The sequence below is a fragment of the Loxodonta africana genome, chromosome 8 (assembly GCF_030014295.1).
Source record: "Loxodonta africana isolate mLoxAfr1 chromosome 8, mLoxAfr1.hap2, whole genome shotgun sequence".
Classification (NCBI taxonomy): Eukaryota; Metazoa; Chordata; class Mammalia; order Proboscidea; family Elephantidae; genus Loxodonta; species Loxodonta africana.
In genome coordinates, this window is record NC_087349.1 from 32,174,407 (window position 1) to 32,191,769 (window position 17,363).

Consider the following 17,363-nt stretch of genomic DNA (forward strand, 5'->3'; position numbering starts at 1 on the left):
CAGTGGGAGGCACCAGACTCATTTTACAAGGAGACTTGGACAAGGAGGACCGCATCACTGAGCTCTCCCAGTTCCCCCAGTAACAAATTCCACATGGGGTCTGGCTAACAAGGAAACTAAGCACCTCCCGCTACTTTAATTGGATGACAGTCATCAGTTTTGCACCCAGACCCTGCCACATGGAGATTTACGACTGGCTCGATAATGTCGGCGTTTGGAAATTTACTATGCACCCAGGCCTCCAAAGTTACACAGTTCCTCAGGGCAAAGTATTTACATACGATATAGCTATGAGCTATTGATATGACTGTGGTTGTTAAAAGGAAGGGGGTGGCAGGAGCGAGGAGGTGAAAGAGAGAAGAGTCACGATTTGGAGCTTATTATCTGAAGGAGAAAAATATGTCCTAAGTCAGGGCCACATGAAAAGCCTGGACATGAGCCTTGTACACAGTATGATTCGATAATAACTATTTAGTCCGAATTGTCAAAACAATGTTCTATTACAGTAACCATAATAATATCTTCCACATGTGGTGTGGGCCATTAGGCTGCTCGCGTGTAAGGCACTCGAGGGCAGGGTTCGTCTTTCGTGAGCCTTGATACAGTGCTGAGGCTGCACGTGGGCTCTGCACACGTTACTCCAGCTCACTAGTCCCACCCCTGAGAGGCTCACAGGAAACCCCTCTGGCCACAGCCTCCAGGCGCCTCCTCTGCAGGGATGCCACGTCCCGGGGCTGCCCTCCTGCTTGTGACTCATCTGGAGCTCCCCCTGAATTCAGCTTCTTCTTCAGGCCCTAGTCTGTGTGGGCCACATTGGACCAGTTGGAGAGCTCCAGCAGAACCTGCACAATGGACCAGCCCAGCATCTTGCCTGAATATCACTCAAACTAGGGGTCTCCAGGCTCAGGCCAATCAGTGCATGATACCTCTTCATCTAAATACTAGTCCTTTAGAATCTTTTCCTTTGTTGGGTCTGTAGAGACTCAGAGAAACAGGAATCCGAGCCCACTCACATAACTCACTTTAACCATATGTTATCCCACACTGGAAGGTTTAGGAGAAGAGTACTAAAAGACCAGGCACATTATAGGCATTCAGCTTTCCCCACCTCTTCCCAACCCCACCTTTAGTCACAGCAACCTTACTGGCTGAAGAGAGGGCTATAGGGGGTTGAAACTTACATGGAAGCAGTTCTCTGTCTGCTGTTTCTGTACAGATTGGGTAAGGGTAAAATAGATGCCCCTTTTCCAAGGGATAAGGGATCATCCGAAAAGCTGAAAAGGAGAGACAATATGTTAAAAAAAAAAAAAAAGAGTTAGAGGTCCAATATTTGTCTCACAACTACCTAATTCCAAAACAGGCCTTTTGAACATTTTCATGACGGCGAACACTTCTACAAACAACTCCAGGAACAGATGCAAGACCTACCCAACCTCTGAAGGGCCTACTGGGTAAACTCTCAGAGATACACTGTGATGTATTACGCGTGCATTAATCTCACACTATATATTCTGGGCAAACCTCACAGAACTGGGTGGGGGTGGGGGTGCAGAGGGGTAGGGAAGCCAACAGTACCAACGCCCAGGGTTTTGTCATCTATAAAATATTATAAAAATGTTATAAGCACTAATCCAATAACCCGGTCGATGGTAATAACACAAACCTGGAATGAAATGCTTCCCTGAGAAGCAAACGTGGATCAACTTGGAGCCTGTCACATATGTACAAGTATGAAAGGCATTCTACCACATCTATTTAAAAAATATGTCTAAGTGGATTAGAATTCCAACCAAGATGGATAAAAACAAAAATCTAAAAACGCATGACTTGGGAGGTATTTCTAAACTTTATGAAACTTTTAAATCTTTACTATCATGTGGAAAAATATGAATCTGGAGAGATTGATTATCTGTATGTTGATGATGTCAGGCCACCTAATTCTGCTCTTGTGGCTTCAGACAACATTAGGCCTCGCAGCTGAATTATAGCTTTCCAATCAATCTATCCTTTGCCATTATCACATGTGTTACTCTCCCGGTTACGATGTCATCAGCATGTTAGTCTCACTGTGCCTATGAACAGTGCTCATGGAGGTAATTTTTTCTCAACAGATGTCCTTTAACTGCGGCATGCTGTAGCTATAAATATAAAAACTACACCCTACACCAGGAATGTCAGTTGCCAACCTGTGCCCTCATGTGTGTCACTAGGGGATGGTGGCAACATGCAGTGATATTTTCAGTTTTAAATACTACATTTCAAGGACTCATAGCAACATCCTAAGCTGTGTAATTACCTAAGCCTTCTCCAAATGCTGTCACTGTACATATTTATCTTTTGCATACTTATTTCAAACAGGAATCAGAAACAAAGAATGTTCTCCTTCACAAGAAATGACAAGGTTCCATTGTAACCAGTATCAGTGCACATATGGTATTTATTCTGGTGTCTGAATATTATTTAAAAGTAAAAACGTTATGTATGTGATTCCAGCATTTGGAATGCAGTCAATCTACACCGCAGTGGTATCGCTCTGAGGTTACAGCCCGTTGCCACGGAGAATATAAATCACTATAAACGTGGGATTAGAGCAGAGCCAGTTTGCTGGCAGTTTGCTGAGGTAAAAATGTTATCAATTTTCCTCTCGTAGCAGAAATCTCTTAAACAGAGATTAAAACATTAAAAACACCCCAGGCTTTAACTCTTCAGAAAATGAAAAGCTCGCCCTCGTTGAATCAGGCCTTTTCTTTCTCGCAAACAAAGGTGACTTTTGCCCGCTCAAATGAGCAAGAGAGGAGCACTTCGCACAGCGTAACACATAGAGATCGCTTGAAGGAGCCAACGTTTCTCTCAATGACACTAGATTTTCGAGAAAGGAAAAAAAATGCAAAAGCACGAACCACAAAGAAACAAAAACATTTTAGTGCTTTTTTAGGATATACTAAAATCTCTTCTGGGGAGCACTGATTTAAAGTAAAACATAGTGAGATTTTAATGCCATTTTCCTGGCTAAGAATGCATCTCAGAAATGTGGCAAAACCTACGTGAAAGTTTTGTTGGAAACCCGGATTCTTCACATGCATCAGGGCTGCTGTAATTAAGAATCTGTTCAGGTTTATGTGATCTAAATAAGCCCAGACTTTTCAAAGTGGCTATAAATTTGAATGCTAAATTTTACTCAAAATCGAAGTCAGTATGCACGGCAGGGAGCGACTGTTTAAGTGAAATACAGGAGCGCAAGATTTGAGAGTGTTGAGCCATAAAAAGCTAATGGTTTGTTGGTGTCTTTTCAGACAGATGCCAAACGTTTTTCATGCCAGTATTTGGCATGCATACAGAATTTTGGGCTTCAAGTTCATCTTTTTCTTCTTCTAATCGGTTCTGGTCTTTTTGGAGAGGGTAAAGATACTTATTATAGACAACTTAAAAAATATATATATATGTACATCCTGCAGTCTCCAGTGATTGTAATGACACTATGCAGCTCTTGCAACTCTCTCTTTCTCACGTCAGTTGTCATTTACACTGAGTTCATAAAATAATATTGAGGCCTTTGGCTTCACTAAACAAAAGCAAATACAATTTCTGCCTGTAATCCTATCTTTCACCCACCCTGCTGAGCAGGGTCCAGCAAAGTGTGAGATAAGCAGTAGAGGTCTGGAAGGGCTGGGAGAGGCCGGTCCCCTTGCCAGCCTCACCTCCCCGCCTCCTGGTCCCTTTCACTGCAAAGACATGTAAGAGCCTTCTGGCTTCAGCTGCACAGCCACAAATTTTGCATGCACAAGTACTAAGAACATATTGATTTGGCAGTGCAAATAAGAATGGAAAAAGGTCATTTGAACAAATCTATTTTATGAACGACTACAGACCTCTGAAAAGTCTTTGTCTGAGAGAACACACATTTTAGAAGAATTAAAAACATATATGTACTTGGTTAAAAACAAAAGCTGGGTCACTCAAAGTTAACACGTGGTATACAAATGACATTTCTGCATTTTCCTTTGTGTGCGATCCCCCTCTCTACCTTGATTTCTGTTATACTTTTGTTGAAGAGTCAAAATGAAACTGGGAATTAGTTAATGAATACATCAGGCCCTCTACAATGAAGTCTGGGGCACGGCACTACCTCCCTCTATCCCTGGCCATACAGCATTTTCCAGGCTGCAAGTCCATCAGTGAGATATGGTGGGAGAACCAAAAGATCAAAAGAGTGGACAGAAGGATGGATACCTGAACAAGCTGACTGCAGATTTCCCCAAGGATTCCCTAGTGACCCCTCATTCTACCCACAGGACAGAAAGGATAGCGGTTGTTTTAATACTGCGCCTGTCTATAGTGTCTTTTCAAAAAGCATCTTAGAGAACCTTATACAGATAGGTTAGTAGTCAGATGGACCTGAGTTTGAATCCCAGCTCTACCTCCTACAGTCAGTGATTCGTCAAGATGTGAGGCCTTCTGTGTGCACCAAGGATACAAAGGTGAGCTGAAAACACACTGTCCCTGCACTCAGGAGCTCACATCTTGGATGGAAAGCAGATGATCCACTAATGAGGGAAATAAGTAAAAAGTTCCCACTATGACAAGCACCACAAAGGACAGACTTGTGGTGCTGTATGCTTCTAATGGAGGAGCAGGGAAGCTGACACCTACGGGGTGAGTAGAAGTTGACCAGGTTAAAAGCTGTATGTTGTTGAGTGGGTCAGTTAATCTGTGTCCAAGTCTCTTCATCTGTGAAAATGATAAGAATTCCACATACTCCCAAGGTTGTTAAACATACAATGGCATTGGTTAAGGTGTCTAAACACCATGCCTAGCAACTCAATGAGGGTCCCTTTCCCTTTCCTTTCTACTAAAGTTCCTACTTTATCAGGTCACCCACTAGCTTATAAATAAAAATGGTCCTTGGTTGTAAACAACCAGAAGTACAAATAGTAGAACAGAAAATTATCATTAAATACAAAATGTATGTTCTCACATTTGACTGCAATGTAGGTAACATGACTTTCAGGAGGCATTTGGACACAGCAATAAAGAAAATTGGTCTAAAAGTCAAAAGCTTGGGTTCTGATCCACATTCTTCCAGTCTCTAGTTATGAGGCCTTGGGAAAATCATTTTCCCTCAGCTGGAATCAAGTGATAATGTTGGATTCCAATTCTGAAGAGAAATTCTAGAGCTCTACAGCAGATTCACTAACTTGTTAGTGACCCTCAACACTCTGCTCCTACTTCCATATCGTAGTACTATTTATATTTATATCATATATATATACATACATATATACACATTTATATGTGTATATATACACACACATATACATAAACACACACATACATACACACAAACACACATATTAATGTTCCTCCCAAAGCATTTCAATGTCTTAGTCATCCTGGTATCTTTAACTCAATGCCTGGCAAAAAGGATGGACTCCATAAATGTCTGTTGGATAAATGTATGACTGAATTAATGCACAATCAGGAAGAGACAGAACTGTCCCTTTAGAAACTCAGGGGGATCCAAATTACGGTTACTAACCAAGACTGAATAAATGAAAGGAGCAAAAGGAGCAAGGTGGCTCTATTGAGCAGTTAGGTGGGGGGGCATCATATGATGTCTGGCAAAAGGCTTAGATACAGGCTTATTCAGTTACTTAGCTACGCCAGGGACTTTAGCTGATCATTGTTTTCTCCGAAGTTACAACATTTAGCCTTGGATCTATAGGAGAAAAAAAAAATCTCTCTTTAGTAGTCCAAAAAGTGCCAGCCATTTGGAGGAAAGATTTGGTTAGAGGAAATATCCTAAGGACCACATATTACAGCGATTAGCATTTACCATTAGGTTCAAAGAGAATAAATTAGAATCAGAATCTCATCCTATCCTTCAACAATGGGCCATTTTCCCCTCTCAAGGGAATCTTCTGCCCTAGCCCCCCTAAAAAACACCACCTTGAAATCTTATACATTATTTAGTGAATTCTTTGAGGGAAAAAAATCTCCAAAAGGAAAATAAAGAATCTTACTTGGTCAAATGGAAACAAAGAAAGGTTAAGTGATTTACCCCATGGCAATCTAGTTGTCTGATATATGGAACTAGAAAATTAAATCTTAAAGTTCACAGTTGTGGTCAGCAGACGACCCTGCTTTATAAAATAAATACAGCCAAAACAGAGCCTTGAATAGATCAAGGTAAGAGGGAGATAATGCCACATCAGTATTTAATACAGGTTTTTTTTTTTTTTAAACGGAAGATGTGCCATTTAAAATAGGGCCCCATAAAGCATGATATTATTGTAAATAAGACCCAGTTCAAACAAGATCCCTCACTCATGTATGCTTTTTATATTCAACTCATACTTGCAGTGGTGTGTGTGTGAGGATAACCAGAACCTACAGTGTTTAAAATGTGTATAATTCAGATAAGGCGGTAGCTGTGTAATGAACTAAGCTACAGGGCAAAACATAAAATCTTGTAAATTAAAACTTTTCCCCTTTCTTGATTATCCTGACTTTGAGGAACATATTGTGTAATTTCAGGGGCTGGGACAGTGATGAATCAAACATTTTGGAAACCTTTGAAATGCTGATGTATTTGTGGTTGAGAATTCAGATTTTTTTTTAAAACCACCATATGTTTCAAACCCAAACAATCTCTGCCATGCATCAGCTGAACTTTGGGGTTTTATCAAACATGGGAGTTTTTTCAGTCTGGTTGGTGGGAAACACACTTAATTCCACAGGATGACTAATGCTCCAACATAATAAATTCATTAAAGAGCAAAGTAAAATATACCTCCGCCAACCAACAGTTTCGACTGAACTAAGAATTTTTTTTTTTTAATCTCCAAAACATAAACTGACGAAAACAATAACCATTTCAAACATGGAACCTAGTGAAATTAGATGCTGTAATCTTCCTCCTCACATTTCCTTTCTAATGAGAAAATGAGGTTGGAAAGGAGTTGGGGAGTGGCCCTAAGTTTTAGAATGAAGAAAAAAATGATTCAAACAGGAATCTCTAACCTAGGAGGCTGGAGATATCAAAAGGCACCACCAAGTGGTGGACTGGAGGAAGTACAGCCTCCATTGCTCAGGCGCAGAATGGCCAGGGCTGACAGCTGACCTCTGGAGCAGCCACAAACTTGGGGCGGGAGGCTGGCATTCAGTATCATCAGTGCTTCACTGTTCCACAAATTAGGTAAATTAAGTACTCCTCAGGTGTAAAATCTGGGGCGGCTCTGATGCTTACATTTAATTTAGGTTATAATGATACAGATCTAGAAGTGATTTCAAAGTACTGCACACAATTGTCTGCACTTGGGTGGTAGTTCTTTCTTCTAAACTGGGTGACAGATTCATAGGTTTGTCCCCCCCCCCAGGTTCTTATCTTCATTCTATTTTATTTATTTTTTAATTTTTATTGAGCTTTAAGTGAAAGTTTACAAATCAAGTTGGACTCTCATACAAAAATTTATAAACACCCCACTATTTTTTTTTTTTTATATACTCCTAATTGCTCCACTCCTAATGAGACAGCACACTCCATCCCTCCTCTATGTCTTTTTGAGTCCATTCAGCCAGCTTCTGACCCTCTCTACCCTCTCATCTCCCCTTCGGACAGGAGATGTCAACATAGTCTCATGTGTCTACTTGATCCAAGAAGCTCATTCTTCACCAGTATCATTGTCTATACCATAGTCTAATACAATCCGTCTGAAGAGTTAGCTTTAGGAATGGTTCCTGTCTTGGGCTAACAGAAGGTCTGGGGACCAGGACCTCCAGGGTCATTCTAGTCTCAGTGAGGCCATTAAGTCTGGTCTTTTTACAAGAATTTGGAGTCTGCATCCCACTGCTCTCCTGCTCCCTCAGGGGCTCTCTCTTGTGTTCACTGTCAGGGTAGTCATCGGTTATAGCTGGGCACCATCTAGTTCTTCTGGTCTCAGGCTGATGGAGTCTCTGGTTTATATGGCCCTTTCTGCCTCTTAAGCTCATAATTACCTTGTGTCTTTGGTGTTCTTCATTCTCCTTTGGTCCAGGTGGGTTGAGACCAATTGATGCATCTTAGATGGCTGCTTGCTGGCCTTTAAGACCCCAGACGCCACTCTCCAAAGTGGGATGGCGAATGTTTTCTTAATAGATTTTATTATGTTAACTTATAGCTTTGTTTTCAAGAAGGACCAAAGCTTGTCTTGAGTTTTGTTTGCAATGCCTTTTCAAAGATAATTTTTCTAAACATATATACATATACACATACATATATATTGCTGTTGTGTGCCACTGAGTTGATTCCAACTAATAGCAACCCTATAAGGCAGAGCAGAACTGCCCCACAGAGTTTCCGATGAGTCTCTGGTGGATTTGAACTGCAATGTTTTGGTTAGCAGCCAAACTCAACCACTGTGCTACCAGGGTTTCCATACACACACACACACACACACACACACACAATACATAAATGTATATACTTATACATGTAGAAAATATATATGCTTGTTTTAGAAAATTTGGAAAATATAAACATGAGGAAGAAAAATGAAATCACTTAAAATCCACAACTCAGTAGTAAACACTTAAAACAATTAGATGTATTAATATTTCTTTCCAGTCTTTCCTTTGTGCGTACATAGAATTTATTTTCTTTTTTATAAAATTGGGCTCATTCTATGTCTAAAATGTGTAAGTCAGCATTCAAGAACACAGTGTAATTTTATATAGAATTATTAACTTTCTATCTATTCTAAAGGAGCCAGGTGTAGCATTAGCCTAGTTTGTAAGTAGGGACACAAATTTAAATTGCGGGCTTTCAAGCAAATGATTCAGACAATTGAGCTCTTATCCTTAATCTGTTATTATAGAAAAGAACAGTTGGAAGAAAAGGGAAACTTGGGTTGACACCCTGGCTCTACCAACAGGGGCTGCATGACCTTCAACAAATCATCAACTAAATGGATCTGTTTCCTCTCTGAAAAAATCAAGATGGCCAACCCCATCCTGCCTAACTCAGAACATTGGCAGGAGTCAATGAAATGATGTAAAAGCAAACCCTCTGTAAATTACCCAGTTATACAAACACTCTTCAAGGTTCTTCATATTCTCCAAGGCATCCAGTACACAGTCGGAATGCTCATGGTTCTTTTCTAAAATTGAATGTCATGGCTCTCTTTTCTAAAACCTAAAAGCTATGTAACTGATTTCATGGGGGTTCCCTCCCCCACTAGGATCAGAATTTAATTGGCTGGGATCACAGTTACTTGATTTTCAGACACTTCCCTAAAGTGGTTCCTATTTATTTATAAGCATCAAACGCAGAATTTCCCTTTCTTATAGGTCCCTGACTGCCTTGCCATTCTGTTTGATGTCTAAAAACTTGCCTCCTCTTTTTATCCTAATAGAGCATTCTGCCACTATAATTTGGGGTCATTAAATTCCCCCAACACTATGACTCAGCTCGATTTTGCAGCTCCCCTGTGTCTTTTCCCATGTCCCTCAGGCTCATTGTCCTTCCCAGCTGACCCAGAGCATCTCCCCATCGTTACCTGAATACATGGGTAACTAATTTCCAAATAGAATTTCCAGTTATTCCTGAGAGAATTTTTATTTTGTTATGGTTATACCATTCCTAACATGGTGTCTCTACATTGTTCCCCATCCTAATCCCATCCCAGCCACTGTTTTTGGTCCTTTCTGTAGGACTGGTCAATAGTTAAGCATTAGGCTGCTAACCAAAAGGTTGGCAGTTTGAATCCACCAGCCGCTCCTTGGAAACTCTATGGGGCAGTTTTACTCTGTCCTATTGGGTCTCTATGAGTTGGAATTTACTTGACAGCAGTGGGTTTGGGTTTTTTTGTTTTTACGGGACTGGTAACTTGGGCTCATCAGATCCAATTGATGAGATTCTATTACTAGATTTCCAAGATGCCAATCTATAAATATGTTCTACTTTTGTGAGTCAACCTGTCCACTTCATTTTTTATACTACTAACGTTAGGTGAGGTCTCTCATGTTCAACCTGGCTGGGCTTTTTCTATCTCTTCCTCATGGTTAAATACAAATTCCTTTTGTCTCTTCCAGTTAAAACAGCCTGCATGCAACAATAAGCCAGTGGGACTCATGCACAAGCCCACACACGCCCTGAATAGAGTGTGCTACATCTGAACAGACCCAGAAACAGCTGCTAGCCCCGATCAGCACACCTAGAGTACATTATTACCTTGATGGAGGTGAGGGTAGAAACACCAACCAAATCATCTCTCTCTAGTTATAAACAGTAAATTGTAAGTAGGTCCCGTATTAATTCTCTAAATAAATCTTTTTCACAACAGCTAAACTAAAAACTTTCAATCAACTTTGAGTCCCATCTCTGTCAATTTACCCCACCCCATTTTGCTGGCCCCACCCCCACTCCCACTGGTGCTGCTGCACCAACTTGGATTCCTGTTGGGTTAGGGAAGGGCAGGAAAAGGGAGGAGCTGGGCATTATCAAAATGAAAATGGAAGCTGCAAAGATAAACAGAGTGAAAGGGATTAAAAAGACATTTGTCTGTGAGGCTGATCAGAATAGGGGTGAACTAGGAAAAAATTATCAGAAGACTATTATTTTTGTTTTGATTCCTCATGAGAGAGGAAAAAAAAAAAAAACAAAACACCGTGCTACACGCTGTACTTGTTTTGCTTAAATTAATGACAACAGAGTGTCAGTGCACATGTTCAATAATCTGCAGTCTTGGGCCTTTTTTCTTAATTTATATTCTCTGCAACAGTCCCACTACTTAGCATTTCTTCACACAGTGTCCTTTGCTTATAATACTGTCCTAGTTCTTCATGGCTTGGTGCAAATCTCATTTGACCCATAAGGTCAACCATGGTTGCTCCACCCTATAGAACTCTCCCTTCTGAAAAACTGCTGGGAAGTTGCCACACGCTGCTGGCTACTCCTCCCAAGTAGATGACATGCTCCTCTGCTCCAGGGCAGAGAACGTGTCTCACCCACCATCAGAGCCCCTTCTCCCTACACAGCCAAGAATGATGCTATCTGTAGATAGCATGCGTTCAGATTTATTTATTCCTACAGCCATCCAAAAGCCATTTATCCATTAGCAAACACTGCCACACTTCCCACCAAACACGAGGGTCCTGGAGACACTGCTCTTGTTTTGAAGCTGATTTAGGAGATAATATTGGAGCCATTATTCCCTTCCTTGAGCATAAAGAATGTGACCCAGCTGGAGACAGACTCACAAGGACACATTAACTGGGCCCTGCCATATAAACACAATAGCTAGGACAATCCTGGAAAACATCTTTCAGGAAAACTTTCACATAAACAGAGCACAAAAGACCCACTATATTCCACTCTTTTTTCTTTTAACATTTAGAGAATAACAAGATTTGTTGGACCAATGAAGACCCTCCTGGTTGTCCTTATAGAAACCTGTACCAATGATTATTAAGAAAGACAATTTAAAATGTAGAATCACAGTGATTTGGCAGTTCTTAGCAAATCTGTGAAAAGGTGAAGCCTTCATTGATCTTGCCCATTTTTAATGTTAATATGTACTGAAGATCCTCTAACGTTCCTTGGAGTTGGGCAGACATGGCTCTGGCAGCATACTTGTCCATTTCTTACTTTTGCCTCTTTGAATATATGCCAAATAAAACCTTTCTTTTTGCTTTATGATAACTTTGTGATGATTTTATCCTAGAACAAAGCATAACTGCTGCTCCTTTGTGTATAGCCAACCTAGCTTTTGGTAGGACAACTGTGGCTCTTTAGCCAACCTTCTGAGAAAGGCCATCAAAGGGTGGTGATCAAAGACCAGCATGAGGTCTCGCCCCGTGCCAATGACCCCCGTGATGCCTAAGGGCTCCAAAGTGGATTCTCAGGGTGGGAGATGCTCCTCAGCTGGAATAGTCCTGGCTTCGAACAGTCTGTTTTATCAACTTGCCTTCTTGAGCTGCAGAGATGGCACCACTGGAATAATACCCACCACCAACAGAGAAGTGGGGAACCTAAGTCATCAGCTGTCTCTCAGAGATGAGACATCACTGAGAGAAGAGCTCTAGGTATGCAAGTCTTCATTATTCATCATGAGCACTCGGGGTAAAAACAGTCTTAGCACTTTTCAGGCTCTTAAAAAAATGTTTCAAAGAAAGAAAATTACTTACTGCCTTCCCACGTACAATGCAAAAGGTTCAAAGCCCCTTCCACCCTCTTCCAGTGTGCAAGATGGAAGAACGCATATGCTATTGCTTCACTGTCTCCTCTCTTCAGGATATGTTCTGGGGGTAGGATTAAGCTTTTCATTTCTAGTAGGTACTGAAATAAAAAAGGCAGGAGACAGATGTGTTAATACATAGCAATTTGGAATTCAATACTGAAAATAGAGAGGTTGATTTCCCTAAAGCCACCATTCACAAGTATTTCATCAAATCTGCAACCTCATGACTATATTTGAAGGCAATTACTAAAATAGCCAGCAATACAAAGTTTGCTGACAGATGATTAGCCTTGTACTAGTTTGCTACAGTGAAGATCAGAGGCTTGCAGGCTGAGGTACTCTAATCAAAGAAATACATACAGACTCAAACAGCATCAAGGAACATTTAGGAGACACAGTAATTTGGTGTAATTTTGTAACCAGAATGAAAATACATTAAAACCAACACATGAAGGCTAAGAAGTCATACGAGAGACTGGAGATTGACTAGGGCTGCCCCTTATTTTTTCTATACAGCTCTATCTAGGAGAAGGCCTAGCCCTGTGAAGAGGGCCACCCGTGGCTGCTCACATGCTGGAGGGAGTGTGGCCCCCTGAGCACAGGAAGACCCAATGAGGGGCTATGGAACCCAAACTGCAATGCTCTTCTAGGTCTCCTCCCAAAGACTGGAGGGTTCTCAGTGAAGCCTCTTCCTTCCTACCTTCTTCAGAAGAGGTGGGAGTACAAGACAAGAAAGAACATTCTTCTTGGAACTCAGAAGACTAAGTTTCTATCTTTAGTCTTTTGTATTTACTATAGAAAGGAGAGCAAATTTAGAAGGTTTTTTTTTTTTTAAATATTTGCAAATGTAAACCTCTGTTTTCTGGCTGGCGCTCTTTCTGTGCTCCATTCCTGTTCACTGCCCCTCCCTGACTCATCCTCAATACACAAACACACACACATGTGCACACACATGCACATACACACTGGAGCACACACAAACGCATGTGCACACACAACACACATGCACACACTCTCCACCACAACTGCCAACAGTGACCCAAGTAATCTCCTTTAAAATGGAGATTAGCAGGTGACAGAGGGATGTGTTTCATTAAAATGGAAGGAACACTAAAAAAAGGAGTGCTGTGAGATGTTCAAAAATTTTAATGTCATAAACAATTGCCTGAGGTGGTATCTGTTGGTGGAAATTAATGAAAGAGAATGAGGGGTGGAAGAGCATGGAGACTAGGATGTAACTCACTTGTTCATTATCTAGCTGTGCATTTATACCCTGCGGGCATTACCCTGTTGCTCTGAAGCTTCCTCTCTTGCCGGCCCACTCCGTGTGACGTGTACAGCTCAGCAGGAGTGTGTACGGAAGGTGAGGGGGGCATTCTGATTTCTCCATTCAGCAACTGAACCTTTCCTCACTCTGGGTCTGATACTTGAAACCTCCAAGCCTCTGGTCTCGAAGCAGGAAGAGTAGGGAGGTGAGAGAGACACCTAGCGGGCAGCTCAAGAACAGTGACTGGTCATCACGCGGGGTGGGTGGGAGAGCAGGCACTCCTGGCGGACTTTCTACCTCCCTCCCCCACCCATGCTGGCCCAGGAAAGGTATTTATTATCCTGATGGAAACTCCTCAAACATGAGTTCCATAGAACTTTTGGGTCATTTGCCTTTTTGGATTCTACAAGTTACTCCTTCCTCCTACATCTTTCAAAACAGCAAAAGACAAAAATCTCTTGGGAAAAATAACAATAGAGAATTACCTAGTAATTGAAGTAGCGCTGTATTTATAATGAATACAATCTTAATAAAAATACGAAAGGTGGATTTTGTACTCAGAGACACCTGGCCATCCTCTCATGATTTTACTTTAATAGAAGCCATTATAATATACTTTGCCACTGCCTGTGATGATCTTAAAAGACCCTAAGGCCATGAGCCATAAAATAGACATATAACCTCTAAAGTGCTATGAAATGCATTGTTTCAGAGTGAGTTAGAGAATGAAGACCATTTGGTTACCCTTAATAATCATCTGGAAAACCAGAGAAGAGAGTGACAATTTCTTACCTAACAAGAGTCCTAGAGTAAGATTTTGATTTCTGAGTTTAAGGAGCCGTGGTGGTGCAAAGGAAACCCTGGTGGCGTAGCAGTTAAGTGCTACGGCTGCTAACCAAAGAGTCGGCAGTTCGAATCCACCAGGCGCTCCTTGGAAATTCTATAGGGCAGTTCTACTCTGTCCTATAGGGTCACTACGAGTCAGAATCGACTCAATGGCACTGGGTTTGGTTTTTTGTTGGTGGTGCAAGGGTTAAGCACTCGACCACTAACTAACTAAAAGGTTGGTGGTTTGAAACAACCAGTGGCTATTAGAGCCTAGAAAACCCTATGACGCAGCTCTACCCTGTCACACTGGGTCTCTGGGAGCAGGAAAGCACCTAACAACAACAATCCTTGTTTATAGCTACTCTGCCTACCAAACAGTCAATTTTTAAAGAAGGATCACATATGACTTAGAAAAAACTAAATATGAAAACAACCATCTTGTGTGTCCCAGGTGTACAGAAATCTCTTCAGTGCCTCTGAGAATCAGATGGTGGCTTAAAGAAAAGTGTACAACACCATTTTATTTCTATAATTAGGAAAGGTCTTTGACATGGTTTTTTTTATTACGCATCTGTGAGCGAGCTCTTCTCTTAACCGAATGAACCTTGAGGAATAGGGGCACCTAAGAGGAAGCGGGCCTGGTAGCCACTCACATTTGTGGGTAGAGGTCAAAACAAACTAAGAAGAGGCAGCGCAGAAGAAACTTGGTGGGGGTGGGGGGACTTTAGAAAACCACCTGCAAAGGGATACTTTACATCTGCACAGTTCAATATGGTAGCCTCTAATCAAATGAAATTAAAAATTCAGTTCCTCAGTCCCATTAGCAATATTTCAAGCCCTCAAGGACCACATGTGACTAATGACTACCACATTAGACAATGCAGAGAGCATTTCTATTATCATAGAAAGTTCAATTGGACAGCATTGCTGTAGACAATGGTTTCCAACTTTTCAACTAAATGGACCAATTTTTAACATGAAAATTCTCAGATGCTCAAGAGTTATTAGTATCTACTGATTGAAAATATACACTAAGACAAAAAGCTACAATAAATTTAATAAAATAAGCATTCATTTAAGAGCACTGTAGGCCACCAGAGCAACGACATACATTTGAAAAATAATGTGTGTGAGACAGATGGTTTACTCAGCCTGTATAGGATGAATGGGGTCCATATGGCTTCAAGGACATAGTTGGCAGCCCCAAATGTGGGGCTGTGAGGTACTGCTGTTTCTCCTCTAGGCTCCTCTGAACTGTGTTTACAGGTACTTTCCATACACTGCCTTATATTAGATAGCCATGTATCTTTTTCTCCAGTTCGACCGTAAGACCTTCAAGAGCATGAACCTTGTTATTTTCCTCATCACTTTCCCCACTGCACCTCTTACAGTGTCTTTCACATCAAGGTTTAAACAAACAAACAAAAAAATGAATTAAGTGGAAATCTCACAAGAAGTCTTCAAAATGAGTGTCCCTGTTCTAAACGTCAGCACCCTGAGTCTAACCAAAGCAGCTCACCACGGAAACTTAGCTGCCTTCTCATCTTATCTGTGTTATGGCAGAAATGGGTTATACCTATAGAGGAGATTTACACTCCCGTATAGTTCTAAACACAATGTTGGCCCTAACCAAACGACGAAGGCTAATAACAACAATGTGTTATGCTTTTGGCCAGGCTTAAAATGGCTGGCAAGATCAGTTCTCAACATGTGCAACATTTAAATTAGAAAGGCATGGAACAACATTTCACATCTTACTTGTCAAGAGAAAAATAAATGGAAGAGGGCAGATCCCTATCCACAAGTATGCAGAAATCAATTAGAACAACTGTAGCTCCCAAAGCAGAGAACACTCTGTCTATAATAATTATTTGGCTTCTATTAGCTCAGCCAGCACTCCAAGCTATCCTCCCTTCCATCCCGTCTCTAACTTCCTTCCCAGATTGCAAAATCCCATTGATCCTGAAGTACAGTGCTCCTAAAGGTTTTGGAAGCAACTTTTCAAAATCTACTTGTGTCAGAATCTACTTCCCTATGCATAATATGGGAACATATAAATGTTAGGATGTACAAAAAGGAGCTGAGGGCTCTGGTCTTTGGGTGTGAGCAGTGCCTAGTATGGATGTATCTGAGCAGAGGCTGGCTCATCTGTCAGGAAAGCTGCAGAAGGGACTTGGCCTCTCCAAGGCTACCCCATGTGACTCTTCAGGTCTCTAGCTGGTAAGGTCTTATCATTCTATAAGAATCTGAGTGAAAATGACCCTAATGTTACCCTTCCTTCACAGGGATATTAACACCAAGGGATTAAATAATAATCTCTTTTTGGGATTTTCACTACCAACAAGAAAAGTCTTATGAAAACCATTAGCAAAAATATATGAATAAACAAAATGTGCAACAGATTAATTAAACTACAGCACATTCAGTTGATTGCTATCGAGTTGCTCCAAAAACCTGGTAGTAGAAGAAAGTTTATTAGCATGGGGAAAAGTTCATGACAAACTACTAAATACAATATATACAGTTGTTTGGTGCCAGCGAGTCAGTTATGATGCATAGCAACCCTTTAGGACAGAGTAGAACTGCCCCATAGGGTTTCCAAAGAGCAGCTAGTGGATTTGAACTGCTGACCTTTTGGTTAGCAGCCAAACTCTTAACCACTATACCACAAGGGCACCATACAATATACACAGATTATGATTTTGGTAATAAGGATGTATATGTAGGCATTAAAAAGCATTGGAAAGTCACAGGCTGAATATTAACAGTGGTTAAATATTGGATATTATGAGTAATTTCTTTTGTGCATTTTCTATGCTTTCCAAGCTTTCTCTTATAGGTATTTTAAGTGTTTCTCTATACATATGTATGTATGTATGTATGAATGTGTGTCTATGTATACAAATATGTATGTATACACGTGTGTGTATATAAAATACAAGCCTATTTTCTAAACTTGCATTAAAAACATAAAAAGCAAAGAACACAAATAAAGATAAACACAGACAGAAGTTTTCTGCATGTCTATGATACTTTGGTGCAATGGGCTTTCA

At 40.9% G+C, this 17,363-nt stretch overlaps 1 protein-coding gene across 6 annotated transcripts in view; it reads right to left on the minus strand.

Moving 5' to 3' along the window:
* The window catches only part of ST7 (suppression of tumorigenicity 7), a 319,762-nt gene that overhangs the window by 11,893 nt on the left and 290,506 nt on the right, over positions 1 to 17,363 (minus strand). For 5 of the 6 annotated variants that reach the window (XM_064289784.1, XM_064289783.1, XM_023544581.2 and 2 more), the window contains 2 exons: positions 12,163 to 12,313; positions 1,182 to 1,274 (listed from right to left, as the gene is read on the minus strand). In XM_064289784.1, the coding sequence (XP_064145854.1) occupies positions 1,182 to 1,274; positions 12,163 to 12,313 (244 nt within the window). Of the gene's footprint in view, positions 1 to 1,181; positions 1,275 to 12,162; positions 12,314 to 17,363 lie in introns of those variants that run through there. The other variant, XM_064289787.1, reaches the window with a different exon arrangement.